Source organism: Dendropsophus ebraccatus, chromosome 3 (assembly GCF_027789765.1).
Source record: "Dendropsophus ebraccatus isolate aDenEbr1 chromosome 3, aDenEbr1.pat, whole genome shotgun sequence".
NCBI classification, from domain to species: Eukaryota; Metazoa; Chordata; class Amphibia; order Anura; family Hylidae; genus Dendropsophus; species Dendropsophus ebraccatus.
The window spans coordinates 175,197,205-175,216,301 of NC_091456.1; the positions used below are offsets into that span (position 1 = coordinate 175,197,205).

Below are 19,097 nucleotides of genomic sequence, written 5' to 3' on the forward strand. Positions count from 1 at the left end.
CAGGGTAATTGGGGGCAGAGCTTAATCTAAGACCGGCGTACTCGTCTTCACAGGAGTATGTTGGTGTTCATAATTGTCCATCTATGAAGTGTCTATAGCTAGCTTAACTACACTTCAGTTGTTACCTCTGGCTCTCCAGGTGTTGCAAAACGATATGCTGATAATACTGGAGGTTATAGTTTTGCAACAGATGTAAAGCAATTAGTTTTTTACCGACATACATTAGACTTGCATACTGACCTCTGTAGCGCTAATCTTTTTTTCCGCCATTTTCTTTGGATCACCTGAAAAAAAGAATCAGTATCTTATGAAAGGAGCAAAAATTTGCGTCTTTAATATCCATGTTTTTGTTTCAACAAAATATTATTGTTCAGAAATAATAACATATTAAAAAATATGGTTTGGCCGGAGTTGTCCTTTAATTGGGGTATGCTATATAACAGGGGTAGGGAACCTTGGCTCTCCAGCTGTTGCAAAACTACAACTCCCATCATGCCTGGACAGCCGAAGCTTTTTCTGTCCAGGCATGATGGGAATTGTAAGTTTAGCAACAGCTGGAAAGCCAGGGTTCCCTACCCCTGCTGTATAATATTATTTTACATATCCCTGCACTGTACTTACCATACACTTCCCCATTGATAGTGCACTTCTTGAATGTCATTATGTTCTGGGTCAGCGTCCCAGTCTTGTCAGTGAATATGTACTCGATTTGTCCCAGCTGCTCATTCAGTGAGGTTGTCCTAGCTTTTGCCGGTGTGTCTTTCTTTGGGTAGTACATGTGTAAGTCCCAGTCAATAAAGAAACTCTGACCCAAACGAATCATTTCAACACTAAAAAAAAACAAAAAAACTTTGTAACTAGAAGTAAAAGTTTTTTTTCTATTTTAGGATGCTATATTTTTAAGACAACACCACGCCATCCAGGGGTTGTGTATGATGTGCACTCAGAACCGTTGGCTAAACTGCAATTCCACCAGCACACACTTTAAAGGGGTATTCAGGAGGGAAAAATATGCTTTTTCTTTTCTTTCATAACGTTATATGACTTTATTAAAGAAATGTTAATTTTATGTACATTTGGACATGATAGCAATGCCAAGTTTGATATATATCTGCAGTATATTGCATTCATTTATACACTGACTGGCAGTAAAGGGACTGTGTTGCCCTTTACTGCTACCAGTGGCTGTTTAGGGAACTGCAGGGCTGCTCATGCCCTGGTCTCAACACTATAAAATAACAATAAAACAGCTGAAGGCAGACACTGAGCCTCTTCTAATATCCATATATTACATGTTACCATTAGAATAGACCTTACACTAGGAGGAGCTGTCTGCATCACTAGTGCTGCAGCCTTCCTTAATGTCTAGATAATACATGTTACCATTAGAATAGACATTACACTGGGGAAGGAGCTGCCTGTGTCACTAGTGCTGCAGCATCCCCTGATGTCTATATATTACATGTTACCATTAGAATAGACATTACACTGGGGGAGCTGTCTGTGTCACTAGTGCTGCAGCCTCCGCTGATGTCTATATAGTACATGTTACCATTAGACATTACAATGGGGGAGCTGTCTATGTCACTAGTGCTGCAGCCTCACCTGATTTCTATATATTACATGTTACCATTAGAATAGACATTACACTGGGGGAGGAGCTGCCTGTGTCACTAGTGCTGCAGCCTCCCCTGATGTCTATATATCACATGTTACCATTAGAATAGACATTACACTGAAGGAGCTGTCTGTGTCACTAGTGCTGCAGCCTCCGCTGATGTCTGTATAAAACATGTTACCAGTAGAATAAACATTACACTGGGGAAGCTGTTTGTATCACTAGTGCTGCAGCCTCCCCGGATATCTATATATTACATGTTACCATTAGAATAGACATTACACTAGGGAGAGCTGTCTGTGTCACTAGTGCTGTAGCCTTCCCTGATGTCTATGTAATACATGTTAGCATTAGAATAGACACTACACTGGGGGAGTTGTCTGTGTCAATAGCACTGTAGTTGCAGCAAAGCAGGCAGATATAACAGCTTGAGCAGCCCTACCGTTCCTGACACAGCCATTGGTGGCAGCAGAGGGGCTATGTTGCCCATTACTGCTGCCAGTCAAAGTGAAGATAAATCAAGGCTTTGCTATCCAGGCATTATAGGAATTGTAGACTTTATGTACATGATATTAGTATGATATATATGTGCTGTACCTTACGTAGAGGGATATTGGTACCATCGTGTTAAGAACAATGATATATCCCCAAAAGCCAAGAAATCCCCGGTAGTTTGGTGAGTAGTTGTTGCCGTCGTACATATACCAGGATGTGTTTCCACTGTTTACATTGCTTTCCCAAAATGTCTGACCGATGGCTAAGCCAGCTGCGCACAGGATCAGGAGGATAAATATCTGCAAGACACAATACACAGTCTATATACAGAGAGAACACAGGATTACTATACTATAATACTGGAGGATTACAGTCAGCCTTACCATGTACACCATGCCGTTCATGAGATTATCGATTTTTGTTCTTTTCAGAGTTGATTTTCCACTGTTTCTCATAATTTTACTGTCCGGACCTAAGAGAGAACACAGCGCCATAAACCAAGGTGTGGAACATAAGGGGTTAAAATTATTATTCGAATCTAGATCAATAAATTAAAAATAATGGGAGAGATTTATCAAACATGGTGTAAAGTGAAACTGGCTCAGTTGCCCCTAGCAACCAATCAGATTCCATTCACAGACTCTCTGGAAAATGAAAGGTGGAATCTGATTGGTTGCTAGGGGCGACTGAGCCAGTTTCACTTTACACCATGTTTGATAAATCTCCCCCCCCCCCAATGTTTCTTGTAATAATTTGAATTATATCTTAGTGATTGTCTTAAAGGAAACATGCAGCCTACATTTTATTTTACTGATCAGTCAGATCCTAAAACTTCTTTTTCTCTAATCTGTTTCTATTTTCTGACTGTAATTTTTAAAATTTCAATTCTTATACATAGTTATGGGGGCGGCCATCTTGCCTGAGTTGTTTTTAACAGAATTTAGTGATATGCTTTACAGCAAGAATCATGGACATAGACGAGAATAGACAGGGTCTGTCCTCCTGGGGATGAATTGGAAACATAACTGAGCACGCTATGTGACCTGTAAAGAGGCCATTCCACAGGGATTTTTTTTTAAAGATTGTTGTTGTTGTTGTTTTTTTTCAAACAGTAAAAATGTTTCAATTTTCTGACTGAATGTTATTTCTATTCACCTTTGTACATTATTATGGTGGCAGCCATCTTGCCTGGGCTGTTTTTAACAGTCTTAAGTGACATGCTTTGCAGCTCGACTCATGGACATAGATGACAATAGACAGAGCCTGCCCCCTTGAGATGAATGTTAGCCTGCTCTGTGACCTGGGAAGAGGTCATTCCACAGGGATATGCTATTGGACAAAGGTGGCAGCAGAGAGCACTGTGTCGGACTGGAAATAATACAACACTTCCTGCAGGACATACAGTAGCTGATAAGTACTGGAAGGCTGGATATTTCTAAATAAAATTAAATTACAAGTCTATTTAACTTTCTGACACCAGTTGTTTTTTTTTTTTTTAAAGACAAACATTTTTACCGGAGTTCCCCTTTAAAGGAGACCTGCTTTCTATATGACCACTGGTACTGCACCCTAATCATAATTCTAAAATTACCTGCAAATATGACTAGGCCATGACAGTAATGAGTGTTGCGGATTTTGCAGCCACGGAGTAACATTTTATCATTATCAAGCCCGGAAGTGGATCCTCTCCAGAACAATGTGCCCACAAACTTATCCAAGCGGTTATTTGGCGCCTCACATTGCACTAGTCCTGGAAGAAATACAAGTAGAGCTTAGAGTCACAATACATTTCTATGTTAAAAACTTCTCCTGCTCTCCAGACTGGAAAGAATACACCACTTCCTGCAGGGCATACAGCAGCTGATAAGTACTGGAAGGCTTAAGATTTTTTTTCATAGAAGTAAATTACAAATCATTGGTACTTTCTGACATCAGTTGATTTGAAAGATTTTTTTTTTTTTGCTGGAGTACCCCCCTTAAAAATTCTATGACATAATGATAACCTCACCGTCAAATCCTGCGAGGTCACACTCATTTTTTAGATATTGGTCTGTTATTTCAAGGGACATTTTAAACTTCAAGTTTGTTTCACTGAAATAAAAAAAAAAAAAGGGAAATCAGTAAGAAAATATGAAGAATTTTAACAATTTCATTTTTCAAACATCTATTTCAGATACAATGGGGGAGATTTATCAAACATGGTGTAAAGTGAAACTGGCTCAGTTGCCCCTAGCAACCAATCAGATTCCACCTTTCATTCCTCACAGACTCTTTAGAAAATGAAAGGTGGAATCTGATTGGTTGCTAGGGGCAACTGAGCCAGTTTCACTTTACACCATGTTTGATAAATCTGCACCAAGATGTTGATCAAGGTGATGTTCCAGAATCCACCACTAGGGGGCATAGGGCCTTTAAAGTGGATGATAAACTAATCATAGTCGTAAGGACATGAATGGAAACATGGAGAAAAAGGTCCGCTTCTCTCCGAGAGATTTGGGAACATGTTTCTTGTTAAGAAATAAGAGATGAAGGAGTTTGTTGTGGTTTCTTACCCATCCAGCTCTGCTGTTTCTACATAGCACAAACTGTTAGGTTCAGAACTTGAAAGCAGCAACACATCCGCCTGTAGAAAGTCAGGACATAAAACATGTCAGACAAAGACTATGTTCACACAACGTTTTTTCATCTCCGTTTAAAATGACGTCCGTCGTTTTGAGTCTAAAATAAGGGACGTTATTTAGCTGCTCGACCTCCCCTGAGTGCACTGACGGGTGTTTGCACATTATTCTAGTTTGGTTACTAATCGATCGTTGGATAGGGCTTAATTGAAAAGTCCATTGAATTTAATAGCAAAAACGGTGACAGAACGGTGACAAAAGGAAAACGGTCTGTGAACTACAAATAAAAAACGTCTGCTGTTTGCAAAAGACGTCCGAAAATAATGATCATGTTCATTATTTTGACGCCCGCGGCAAAAACGTCCGTTATTTAATACGCTGTGTGCATTGGACGTCCGTCTTCCCATTGACTTCAATGCATTGCAGTCAGTTAAATCTGCTGTACTATAGTGGTAAAATTCTTATACATACAGTAGAGGGCAGTATTATAGTAGTTATATTCTTGTATATAGGAGCAGTATTATAGTAGTTATATTCTTGTATATAGGAGCAGTATTATAGTAGTTATATTCTTGTGTATAGAAGCAGTATTATAGTAGTTATATTCTTGTATATAGAAGCAGTATTATAGTAGTTATATTCTTATATATAAGGAGCAGTATTATAGTAGTTATAATCTTGTATATAGGAAGCAGTATTATAGTAGTTATATTCTTGTATATAGAAGCAGTATTATAGTAGTTATGCGGTTCAGGGAAGAAACAGAGTGCTGCACCTCACAACTATGGCTGATACTAGTGCCGCTAGGCTAAATAAAAAACACATCAGAATTTTGTGTATGAATTGATCAAGCCATACTGCCCCATGTACCTCGTGCCGGTATCTGATACACATGGGTCCCTACACTAAGTCCACACCGTGCCAGTCAGTGGCCACCAACCCCGCAGGCGTTATAGTAGTTATATTCTTGTATATAGGAGCAGTATTATAGTACTTATATTCTTGTATATAGGGGGCAGTATTATAGTAGTTATATTCTTGTATATAGGAGGCAGTATTATAGTAGTTATAGTCTTGTATATAGAAGCAGTATTATAGTAGTTATATTCTTGTATATAGAAGCAGTATTATAGTAGTTATATTCTTGTATATAGGAGCAGTATTATAGTGGTTATATTCTTGTATATAGGAGCAGTAATATAGCAGTTATATTCTTGTATATAGGAGCAGTATTATAGTAGTTATATTCTTGTATATAGGAGCAGTATTATAGTAGTTATATTCTTGTACATAGGTGCAGTATTATAGTAGTTATATTCTTGTATATAGGAGCAGTATTATAGTAGTTATATTCTTGTATATAGAAGCAGTATTATAGTAGTTATATTCTTGTATATAGAAGCAGTATTATAGTAGTTATATTCTTGTATATAGAAGCAGTATTATAGTAGTTATATTCTTGTATATAGGAGCAGTATTATAGTGGTTATATTCTTGTATATAGGAGCAGTAATATAGCAGTTATATTCTTGTATATAGGAGCAGTATTATAGTAGATATATTCTTGTATATAGGATGCAGTATTATAGTAGTTATATTATTGTATAAAGGAGTAGTATTATAGTAGTTATGTTCTTGTATAGAGGAGCAGTATTATAGTAGTTATATTCTTGTATATAGGAGCAGTATTATAGTAGATATATTCTTGTATATAGGATGCAGTATTATAGTAGTTATATTCTTGTATATAGGTGCAGTATTATAGTAGTTATATTCTTGTACATAGGTGCAGTATTATAGTAGTTATGTTCTTGTATATAGGGGCAGTATTATAGTAGTTATATTCTTGTATATAGGAGCAGTATTATAGTAGTTATATTCTTGTATATAGGAGCAGTATTATAGTAGTTATAATATGGAAGTAGAGTACGGTCGGCACTGCCGGTGCTGGTAGCGCTATGGAGCTAATAGAGATCCGACCTGAGCTGACTGATGCAAAGGGGTGCTCCCAGGAGAACAGGATAGCGTATATGATAACAAGTAGAAAAAGAGACTGGGGCACTCACCAGGCTTGCAAGTTCAGTTTATTGTACGGTACGACTTCAATCCATAGGTGAGGGAGGATAGATGGAATAGCGGGCGCTTACACCCCCGGGACGACGTTTCACGCCCACTCGGCGCTTCTTCCTGCCGGGGAATCACCTGACCTCGGGGAGGGGAGTGTTTAAATACCATTCACCAAAAAGCAAACGCAATAACCAGTGACATAAATAGTAATAAAAACACAAAATCATAGGCAGTTGTTGTAATCGTTACGCTCATTGAGTCCGAGAGGACCGACAGCATTGAGCTTTGAGATCCAGTATACCTCTCTGGACAATAAACGTCTATGCCAATCAGTGCCGTCCGTAGGGGCTTTAACCCTCTCTAAGCCCATGAACTTAATGCAGTTAGTGTCTCCTTTGTGTACTGTGCGTATATGCTCGATTAAACGCGGTACACCTTTACCAGTCCTGGTAGAGTACATGTGCTCTTTGTAGCGAATCCACATCTTCCTCTTAGTTTTGCCAATATAGAAAAACATACACGGGCAAAAAATAACATAAACCACAAAGGTGCTTTGGCTTTTAATGAAGTCTGGCACGTAAATGTCTGTACCATTCAGCTTGACATACAGCTTATCATGCATGAAGCTGCAGTATCCACACTGCCTACACTTCTTGTTACCTGCAGGTAAGGCCTGTCTAAGCCAGTTGGCTTCCCGGGGTTTATCTTTGTGGGCCAAATTAAGCACATCCCCTATAGTTTTGTTTTTTCTAAAGGTAATTACTGGGGGATTACTAGCTTTGGGGTTAAGATCAGAATCTGTTTCTAAAAACTTCCAGTTTTTTCTGATGGCAGACGAGATAATATGGTTCAATGGAGTATTCTGAAAGACAAAAGAAAATCTTTCTGGTCCTGTCTCTTTGTGTGTGTGGTATAGGAGAGTATTTCTGTCTAAGTTAGTGGCTCTGTTCAGACTCTCTGACACTATTGCTCTCGGATATCCTCTTTTGTGCAGTCTAGATTCTAGTGACTTGGCTTGTTTACAAAAACTATCATAAGAGGAATTGATCCTTCTGAGCCTGGTCATTTGGCCAAAAGGGATGGCGTCACGCACTGCAGCCGGGTGGGAACTGCGGTAATGTAGGAGTGAGTTGCTGGAGGTGGGCTTACGGTATACGGAGGTGTGTAGTGATCCCTCTTTCGCTTCAACCCATACGTCAAGGAATTCAATGCTCTGTCCACCGAACTTATGTGTGAATATCATATTAGAGCTATTGGACTCATTCAGGTATCTAACAAAATCTTGAAACATAGTTTCAGTACCCTCCCAGATAATAAAGAGGTCGTCAATGTACCTCAAAAGAAGTTTAATATGTATGATGAAGGGTTTATTGACAGAAAAAATAACTCTATTTTCTACCTCTGTGAGGAAAAGGTTAGTGTACGTGCAGGAGACCGGCGTACCCATCGCCGTCCCGATCTCCTGCACATACCATTGGCCATTAAAGGTGAAGGTGTTGTTGGATAAAATAAAAAGAAGGGCCTCTTTAACAAAATTATAAAAAATAGGTGACTTATCTGTGCGACCGAGGACGCGCTGAACAGCCTCCACACCCGCATCATGTGGGATGCGGGTGTAGAGGCTCTCCACGTCTACAGTCGCAAGGGAAAAGGAATCACTCCAATTGAACTCTGCCAGTGCTTTAAGGAATTCAGTTGTGTCCTTAAGATAAGTGGGGGCACTGTTGAGCAGAGGGCGTAAGGACCAATCAAGGTACTGAGATAAGCCTATATTCTATATTGGCAAAACTAAGAGGAAGATGTGGATTCGCTACAAAGAGCACATGTACTCCACCAGGACTGGTAAAGGTGTACCGCGTTTAATCGAGCATATACGCACAGTACACAAAGGAGACACTAACTGCATTAAGTTCATGGGCTTAGAGAGGGTTAAAGCCCCTACGGACGGCACTGATTGGCACAGACGTTTATTGTCCAGAGAGGTATACTTGATCTCAAAGCTTAATGCTGTCGGTCCTCTCGGACTCAATGAGCGTAACGATTACAACAACTGCCTATGATTTTGTGTTTTTATTACTATTTATGTCACTGGTTATTGCGTTTGCTTTTTGGTGAATGGTATTTAAACACTCCCCTCCCCGAGGTCAGGTGATTCCCCGGCAGGAAGAAGCGCCGAGTGGGCGTGAAACGTCGTCCCGGGGGTGTAAGCGCCCGCTATTCCATCTGTCCTCCCTCACCTATGGATTGAAGTCGTACCGTACAATAAACTGAACTTGCAAGCCTGGTGAGTGCCCCAGTCTCTTTTTCTACTTGTTATCATTATAGTAGTTATATTCTTGTATATAGGAGCAGTATTATAGTAGTTATGGCAAGTATACAGGTGTACGGCCGGCACTACACTGCAGCTATCAGGCAATGAGGAATTCGGACTGAGCGTCTATACATCCACATACACAGTGTGTGCGAATAGGTTAGTGGAGGTATAGTAGTTATATTCTTGTATATAGGGAGCAGTATTATAGTAGTTATTTTCTTGACGGCAAGACGAAACGCTCCTTTTGCATTAGGTACGAGGAGCACTGGTATTTCATCAAAAGAGCTAACGGAGTGGCAAGTGTAATCACACATGTCAGGGTAGCCCACTGCAGTGACACTAAGGTATTACGATACCTAAGTCTAGAAAGGATGCATCCAGGAAGAGAATGAGGAGAAGAACATCCTCCTACAGAAAGAAACTATCTGGATTAGCAGGTTAAACACCATTGGCCCCGCAGGCCTCAACGAACAAAACAAGTATGGGTCATTTTTTAAGTGCTGTCGTATTGTTTTTAACTTTTGTACTTTTTAATTTGATGAATTAATTTTACTTACCTATTTAACCACAACTTCTTCCTAGCAGTAACATCCATTGGCCAGAAAAAGCGTACAATCAGTATGTGAAACAGGCTGTTGCCTTGTACGCACCTGCACTCACCCCCCTTCCCAACTCAAGCTACTGTGAATGTTCAATAAACAGACTAAGGGCCCTATTCCACCGGACGATTATTGTTCAGATTATCGTTAAATCGTTCGAATCTAAACGATAATTGTTCGGTTGACGGCTGCAGTTAACGATTAATGACCGAACGAGAAATCGTTGATTGCTTTATAAGACCTGGACCTATTTTTATTGTTGCTCGTTCGCAAAACGTTAGCAAATCATTAGCTTTAAATAAGACGTCGTTCGCAGTAGATACGAATGCAATAGCGAAGAAATAGCGAAGAAAAAACAATCGCAAATACGATCATAAGTAACGATTATCGTTCCATGGAAATAAGTGAACGTTTTCAGGTCTTTCGCAATAGCGGTCGTTTGAGATCATTAATTGTTAACGATTATGTGAACGATAATCGTCCGGTGGAATAGGGCCCTAAGTTTCAGCATTTCAGTGAGTTCAAGCTCTTTTTCTTTGTTGTGGATTAGAGTAGTTATATTCTTGTACATTGGAGCAGTATTATAGTAGTTATATTCCTGTATATAGGAGGCAGTATTATAGTTGTTATATTCTTGTATATAGGAGCAGTATTATAGTAGATATATTCTTGTATATAAGAAGCAGTATTATAGTAGTTATATTCTTGTATATAGGAGCAGTATTATAGTAGTTATATTCTTGTATATAGGAGCAGTATTATAGTAGTTATATTCCTGTATATAGGAGCAGTATTATAGTAGTTATATTCTTGTATATAGGGGGCAGTATTATAGTAGTTATGCGGTTCAGGGAAGAAACAGAGTGCTGCACCTCACACCTATGGCTGATACTAGTGCCGCTAGGCTAAATAAAAAACACATCAGAATTTTGTGTATGAATTGATCAAGCCATACTGCCCCATGTACCTCGTGCCGGTATCTGATACACATGGGTCCCTACACTAAGTCCACACCGTGCCAGTCAGTGGCCACCAACCCCGCAGGCGTGCACAGCCAGGGAACGGGGGCCATGGGACGGCCCTGCGACCCCCATGCCACAGGACCAGACCCAAAAACACCACACCAGAACCCGGCCAGCACCGCCGGCGGAGAAGGTCGCCCCCAAGCAGCACAAGCCTGGATAAGGTATTACACTCACCATAGCTGCAGCAAACAGAATGGGAAAAAACAGGAGGGATTAAAACCATGTGCACTCAGGTGTCTCCTGCTAATTGCGGTCATGTGGGTCTCACCAGGAGGAGTGCAAAACACGGAGAAAAGAGAGAAACAAAATGCGGTTTGTGTTTCACAGTTCTCCCTCTCTGAACAGCTCGCACTCCTTCATAAGACCCACATGACCAAAATTAGCAGGATATGTCTGTGCTCACATGTCTGGACCCTATGTCTTCCCCATTCTGTGAGAGCAGCAATGGTAAGTGTAATACCATATCCATACTTGTGTCGTTTGGGGGCAGCCTTCCCCGCCGGTGGTGCTGGCCGGGTTTTGTTGGGGCTTTTTGGGTCTGGTCCTGTGACATTGGGGTTGCAGGGCCGTTCCATGGCCTCCCTTCCCTGCATGTGCACGCTTTGCGGGGTTGGCGGTCGCTGACCGACACGGTGTGGAGTTAGCGTAGGGACCCGTGTGGACCAGAGGACCTGCGCGGTGGTACACGGGGCAATATGGCTTGATCAATTCATATACAGACACTCTGGTGTTGATTTTTAATATAGGCCTAGCGGCATTAGTATCAGCCATAGATGGGATGTGCAGCCGTTCCATTCTCTCCAGTTTGTATTATAGTAGTTATATTCTTGTACATTGGAGCAGTATTATAGTAGTTATATTCCTGTATATAGGAGCAGTATTATAGTAGTTATATTCCTGTATATAGGAGGCAGTATTATAGTAGTTATATTCTTGTACATAGGGAGCAGTATTATAGTAGTTATATTCTTGTATATAGGGAGCAGTATTATAGTAGTTATATTCTTGTATATAGGAACAGTATTATAGTAGTTACATTTTTGTATATAGGAGGCAGTATTATAGTAGTTATATTCTTGTATTTAATATCAATATGGCATAACAATGATCAGTCATGTTTCACTCACCGGAATAAACTCATCTTTTTTAATCCGTACAACATCTCCAACATGAATATCCTTCCATTTGGTTTTTTGAAAGCTTTGTTTGAAAAAGAAAAATCATCTTTAGGTGTATAGATGAAAACGAAAAAATAAAATAAAATACATACATACAACATTCAATATGTTTTTATGGAGAATTTTATTTTTAGTACATTTTTTATCCCCTGGGACTAAATAGGCAGTGACATACTTGGAATTTAGGAAACCTCACTGCAAAAATCATAATGAGCCCCTGGTTTTACCCCCAGAAAACAATGTTCTTCCCTCCATGCTCTTTGCATTTCTCAGTTACCCAACAGAAAACAATCTGGAGTCGGTAGTCCTGAACAGTTTCTGGGTTCTCATTGCCAAACAGCTCACAGAATAAGTTCTACAAGGTCTGGGTTCCATGTATCCAGAGGCCACAGACATGCGGGTGGACAGGATAACAATATTGATAAGTAGAGGGAAGACCATTGCTCTTCCTTACTATGATGGGCTAGGGTCACACTTAGTATTTTAGCCAGTGTTTACTGCTTGTCCTTGCATCACTGTACTGTTCATAGTGGCGGCAGAAGGTACTTTAGTCTTGTCTCATTCCAGTGAAAGGCACAATGTTGCAGTACCTTACACCACCTCTATAAACAGTATGGCGCTAGAGGGATGATCATCTGTAATCACAGAAGAGGCTGCACCCCTTTAATCAGGTGATGGATAGTGGTGCCACCTGGCCAATTATTGATGACCTATTGTGAGGATAGGCCATTCATTTTATAAGTCTGGATAACACCCGGCAATTCTGTCTAAAAAAGTAGTTCTACTTTCCAAGATCTCCAATCGATGTTTGAGATTCAAATTTGGTGACTATATAGTGGTGACAATCTCTAGAATACACAGGCAATATATAAATCAGGGAAAAAAAATAAAATAAAATAAAAATAATAATAATAATAATAATAATAATAATAATAATAATAATAATAATAAAATAGCCATGTGTATTTTTACCTTCCATCTTTTATAACGTCACACACCCGGTTATTTATCTCATTGTCCATTTTGTGACGAGACTGCAAAGAAAATGAACGGATAATAAAGTTCATGCTCGACAGAAAAATTATTTTTTTAAAATAATAATTAAAGAAATTTTCTAGGATGAGACAAAACACAGCAAATTTTTTGCAAAACAAACAACACCACCCCTGTCCTCAGGTTGTGTGTGGTATTACAATTCACCCCTATTCACTTCAATGGAACTGAGCTGCAAAACCCCACATCTAAACTGGGAACAAGAGTGGCGCTGTTTCTATTATAATGATGCCGGGTTTTTCTAAGCCTGGAAACCCCTTCAAGTTTAGCAAAATCATTTCATACAATTTTTACTCTATTAGAGATCACCAGTAAGGGCTTGTCCTTGAAAACAAATTCTACTTTCCAAAACTTATTCTAAAGCCTTCCCATAGTGTAGACCAGGGAAAGGAAACCTTCAGCCCTCTAGCTATTGCAAAACTACAAATCCCATCATGCCTGGACAGCCAAAGCTTTAGCTTTGGCTGTCCAGGCATGATGGGAATTGTAGTTTTGCAACAGTTGGTGGGCCAAACTGGCTAGAAGATTTCATTGAGATCCACCAACAATAATGTAATGGAAAGTTAGACCATGCTTGGCTAGAGAGGGTTTCCGTAACTATTGTCAATGCTATTATTATGGCTCCAAGGAGTATGACAGGATATTCGAAAGCAGAAAAACATTGTTGCTAATCCCTATGGTAATTTATATATGTGGCTATAAAAGGCAGGAGATACGTAATACTTGTAATTATCCATCACTAGAAACGTGAGCATGAGTGTAACCGGCTGCAGGTATAGTGCCAAACATAGTGCACAGTAGTGACTCACCGGATGGATATTCTGCATATATTTGGATGACTGATGATAAAGCAACTTGTTATCCTAGGATATTTCCATCAAGTCGGAATGGATCAAAAGTGTAGGAAAACTAGAGTAGTGGCCCAATATTTAAAATAATGAACGCAATACCAAAAACCCAATGGACCCCTTTAAGGCCATTGGGTCTTCTTGGTTTCTTGTATTACAACTGTCTTTTTAAAAATTCCATTATCATACAAGATTTCAAATATACTGGCGATGTGAGACAAAGGCTTCCTTTTACTCACTTAACTACTGCCTCTACTAATATGGGTGAGTTTTTAACAACCAGATCTGATGAACCAGCTTAACCAGCCTAGGTCTCCAAAGCATTGTATGAAGGAGGGCATTATCAGTGGTCAGTACTAATATTTGTCTGGCAGATGCTATGGAGGTGGGTTGTGCCTGGAAGAAGTCATAATGACAACCTGGGGCAGATGGAGAAGAAAAAGGAAAGTGAATGACTGATCAGGGAAGATGCCCGCCCCCCCATAGTTACTTGATGTAGCTGCACTGTAATCTCTTATATGGCCTGTAGTGGTCTAGAGTTTGTAGAGGGCCTGTGTTTGCTTAGGGGCCCTAATAGGTTACTTGCCTTATTCCCTAGACACCCTTAACTTGGCCCTGGGCAGTATAAGCTAAAATAAATGGTATGAAATGAGAAGTTATGCCAGTAATGCAAGGACTAAACTGTTTATTTGCACCCTAAACCAACCCCTATACATCGCAAAGCGTCCATCACTTGTTCCCCTCCCCCCAAGTAAAGTTTCAGGGTACACCCTGTGACTATAAGAAACCAAAGAACTTTGTCTCCACGTGATAGTGATGTTATCTCCAGTCACACGTATGAAGATCCAGCAGATGAGTCACTACTCTACACCATTTGGCACTTTTCCTAGAGTAGATTAGATGGCGGTGTTCATAGTCACCTATTTGTAGTAGGATAATTGTCCGTGTTACATATATCCATAGCTGCGTAGACATTCATACCAAGAGGGATTAGGAGAAAGGTTTTGCTCCATCCTATAATGATCCTTGGATCCATAGTAACAGCGTTGCCTTCTTTGTCAATAGTTACGGTCATCCTCACTAGGTAACCAGGATCTAACATACTGGACACCATAAAGTGCTATCATGTCATAAATTTTCCCTAATGATGCCACCTAACATAACAATTTACCATTTCCCTTTCTTCCTCCTGGTCTTTGCCAAAATCAATAGAGCAGTCATTTCCTATGGGCATCGCACTAATAATTGCGCAGAGGAGTGGCGGTGATTTCCCAGCGATGTGACCGGCATCAGAAGCGGGACTGGCAGGAAGGGGTAAATATTGGGAGCTCTATCCAGAGGTGGAGTGGGTTCGACCCTCTCTCAGGGTAACAGGTTCCCTTTAAGCACACAATGTTATGCCTTGGGATCCAGCAAGGTGGCCACCTAGTAGTTGGCCCTGTTTAGGATTCTTGCAACACGTTGGTAATTTCTCAGGCACTGCTGCAGAAAACGGCTCATATGAACGAGGCTGCCCTGAGTCAAGGATATGCTGTCCTTGGTGAAAGGTAACTCCTCTTCATCATCCCATCAATGCTCCACTGCCACTTGTGAGCTTCTCTGGGTATCACTCGGCTGTAACCACACCTCCTCCTTTTGCTTCTCCTCCTCTTTATCCTCCTCCTACAAAAATGTCCCCTGGCTCAGACTAAGGTGTGCACTGGTGGATCAACAACTGGGAGAATGGACCTTCTTTCTCCTCCTCTGCTTCCTCCTGTGCCACCATGACCACCATGACCACCGCCTGAAGTGTCTTTTCCAGTAGGCATAGGGTGGGGATGGTAGTGCTGATGATGGTGTCTTCAGTACTGACCAGTTTTCTAGAGTACTTAAAGCATTTCAAGACAGCACAAAGGTCCCGCATGGTGGCCCCTCCTTTGGTGTGAAGTGTTGTTGTTCTTGGCTGTGACTCATGCATGTCGCCACTGAAGCTTGACCATGGCCTGCTGCCCACAGACTATGGAAAGGAGTTCCAGCGTGTGGGTTGCGTGTTTCGCTGCAGCAGGGTGACAGCACCTAAATCGCGCACACGCGGAACACACTTTGTTCAGCAGATCTGGCATATCGGAGTAATGCACCTGGAAGCTCTGCACCACCAACATTACCACATACGGCAGGCAAGGAATGTGCCCCAAACTGGCTATGCCCAGTGCCGCTACCAGATTTCGCCAGCACACCACCTTGCCAAACTTCAGGCTCAGCGGCGGCAACCACTAGGCTGCCTGCTGCTCTATCCTCATCCACAGCTCCTGCTTTTAAGATACAGTGGACACAACTATGTCACAGGTCACTGAATTTTAACAAAGACGATACTTGTGTTTCACTTTAAAGAAGAACCCTTTATTGGAGGATTTACAGTGGACATAACACTTGTGCTTCAATTTAAAGGAGAAGTCCGGCGAAAATTTTTACTAAAGTATTGTATTGCCCCCCCAAAGGTTATACAAATCACCAATATACACTTATTATGGGAAATGCTTATAAAGTGATTTTTTTCCCCTGCACTTAGTACTGCATCAAGGCTTCACTTCCTGGATAACATGGTGATGTCACTTCCTGGATAACATGGTGATGTCACTTCCTGGATAACATGGTGATGTCACGACCTGACTCCCAGAGCCGTGCGGGCTGTGGCTGCTGGAGACCATAATGGCAGGGGGATGATCTGTTGATATGACAGCCACCAGCTCCTCAGCACAGATGATCCCACTTTTTAGTGAACCTTTTCAGGACTTTCTATCTCTGCCAGTCAGCAGCCTTTTTTTCTAGTGGACATTTTTTGGCCTACCTAGTTCTCTCCGACTGCAGCACCAACCTCTCCCTACACTATCCAGCTGCAGAATGGTGGTGGAACACGTGACTGGTGTTATTGTATACCAGGGTCACATGTGCTGCCTACAGGGCCTGGCTGGGATTGCCGATGGGCAACATTGAGGCCTACAAGCCTTTAGCTTAGCTGCCTTTCAACAAACTTTATTGAGAAACAACAACAGGCACACAAACAGATGCATGACTGTTTGATTGTCTGCTCGATACTCATACACATTAATTCGGGCGTGAACTCAAACTTTGCAACTTGAGTTCGCTCATCCCTAAATGTAACCACATGCTTTAGCTATACTAGATAAAACACTAAGGCTATGTTCACACTACGTATATATGTCCGGCCGCATATTGTCCGGCTGGCCGGCTATGTACGGTCAGCGAACTTACGCCCGTAGTCTACTTACGCTTCCCGAGCGCCCTACGTAGCGATCTGACAGTGTTTTTTTACTTGGAAATCTTCGGCTAGCCCCGGACACCCCACAGAACCTTTTGGATCGGCAAAGAAAAGTGCAAAAATAAAGAAATTACCACTACGTACGGGACCGCATGTTACGCTACGGGCGTAAGTTACGGCATTTTCGTCCTCAAACAATGGTCTGGTTCGTTTTTTTACGGCGCTGTGTACGATCCTGGCGTAAGTTCTTACGTAGTGTGCACTGTGCAGTCGTAGATCGTATACTTTCCATTGTACGCAAACTACGTAAACCTCCGGCCGCTTATTCACGTAACGCGCTACATCCGGAAACTTACGTAGTGTGAACATAGCCTAAATGTAGAAACTAGAAACTTTCAGCCTTCAGTTCTTCTTCCCTTTTCCACACTCTGATTCTATTGTTTCCTATTAGAAGTAAAACGGATACATGTAGAAAGGAACTGTCTCCCAGAAGTTAAAGTGTCACTGTCATTTCAGAAAACTTGAGATGTCATAGAGACAGAAGTCTATGGTCTGGGTTCTGGGACCCCGACTAATTGTTAGACTTTCTATGGAGACATTGGCGAGAAATAGCACAGTCACGCTTCTCCCTAACAGCTCAAACAATCAAGGGGGTTCCCATGATGGATCTGAGGATCGTACAAGGTAAAGCAGGAGAGGTTTTCTATGGGCATTTGCTACTGCTCTGGACAGTACCTGACATGGACAGAGGTGGCAGCACTGTGTCAGACTGGAAAGACTACACCACTTCCTGCAGGGCATACAGCAGCTGATAAGTACTGAAAAACTTGAGATTTTTAACCAGTTGATTAAAAAAATCTCTGGAGGACCCCTTTTAGTGTTAATTATTAGATTTTTTTATGAGTATATGCAATTTAATATTGCTGGGAATTGTTGGTGACCAGAAACATTAGGATTACATTTTACAGTGATATATTAATCATCAAGTTAGAGAAGCCTACAAAAAATGACAGCCCAGAGGCATAGTCATACTTAGCTGCAGACTGGAAACTGATACTGTGAATAACAAGATTTTTGTACTTACAATATCATCTGCGAGGTCTTTGATGGCAGTGATTGACAGGACGATCACCAGAGGAATGAAGGTAGTGTACCAGGTAACTGTGGATATTTGTGGGATCAGCTGAAAAAGGGTAATAATATTAGTGAGACACTGGCTTAGGAATGTTCACATTGGGCTCTGCAGTATGAGCATAAACAAGCCCAGATACCTATCCTGTACTGATCCTGTATTACATCCTGTATTATACTCCAGAGCTGCACTCACTATTCTGCTGGTGGGGTCACTGTGTACATACATTACATTACATATTATATACTGATCCTGAGTTACATCCTGTATTATACTCCAGAGCTGCACTCACTATTCTGCTGGTGGGGTCACTGTGTACATACATTACATTACTTATCCTGTACTGATCCTATAATATACACTATACAATGCCATCCCTATAACTATATACCACTGACTGTTTCCTTGATGTTACAGGATAGGGCTACATACTTTCGTCCTGTTCTCCTATACATACTGCTGACTGTTTCCCTCACCTGTATTATTAGTAGGAGCAGGAAATAGGCGTTGGCGATTCTCCTGAATTGTTCAAACAAGTTGAGTGGCAGGAAGGTGATGATGTTGTACTTGGACGTCTTGATTTCATTCGTCTGCATTAAAAGAGAAATAACAGTTTTTAGTTGTAAAAAAAATAATAATTTCTTTTGCAATATTTTGGGGTTTTCAAACATTATTATACAGGGAGTCTTACAGACAATGGAAACAATGTAACAACACATTTCATACTCAAGTGTAAGATATTTTCTCTATATATTTGGTGGCGTCTATAGACCTCCCCTAATCCGAAGGAATAAAAGGTGCCTTTTTCACATAGTTAAAGGGATTCTCTGGGCAAACTTATTTTCCATTCAGTGCCCTGGCCCAGGACAGTGGATAGTTAAAAACAAAGAA

At 40.9% G+C, this 19,097-nt stretch overlaps 1 protein-coding gene across 1 annotated transcript in view; it reads right to left on the minus strand.

Moving 5' to 3' along the window:
* Window positions 1–19,097, minus strand: part of ATP8B1 (ATPase phospholipid transporting 8B1) — a 53,669-nt gene that overhangs the window by 15,503 nt on the left and 19,069 nt on the right. Inside the window, exons 4-13 of the mRNA XM_069963175.1 lie at window positions 18,683–18,796; window positions 18,159–18,257; window positions 12,887–12,948; window positions 11,864–11,936; window positions 4,666–4,736; window positions 4,122–4,204; window positions 3,705–3,863; window positions 2,497–2,585; window positions 2,216–2,412; window positions 595–830 (exon numbers count right to left, since the gene is read on the minus strand). Of these exons, the coding sequence (XP_069819276.1) occupies window positions 595–830; window positions 2,216–2,412; window positions 2,497–2,585; window positions 3,705–3,863; window positions 4,122–4,204; window positions 4,666–4,736; window positions 11,864–11,936; window positions 12,887–12,948; window positions 18,159–18,257; window positions 18,683–18,796 (1,183 nt within the window). The remainder of the gene's footprint in view (window positions 1–594; window positions 831–2,215; window positions 2,413–2,496; window positions 2,586–3,704; window positions 3,864–4,121; window positions 4,205–4,665; window positions 4,737–11,863; window positions 11,937–12,886; window positions 12,949–18,158; window positions 18,258–18,682; window positions 18,797–19,097) is intronic.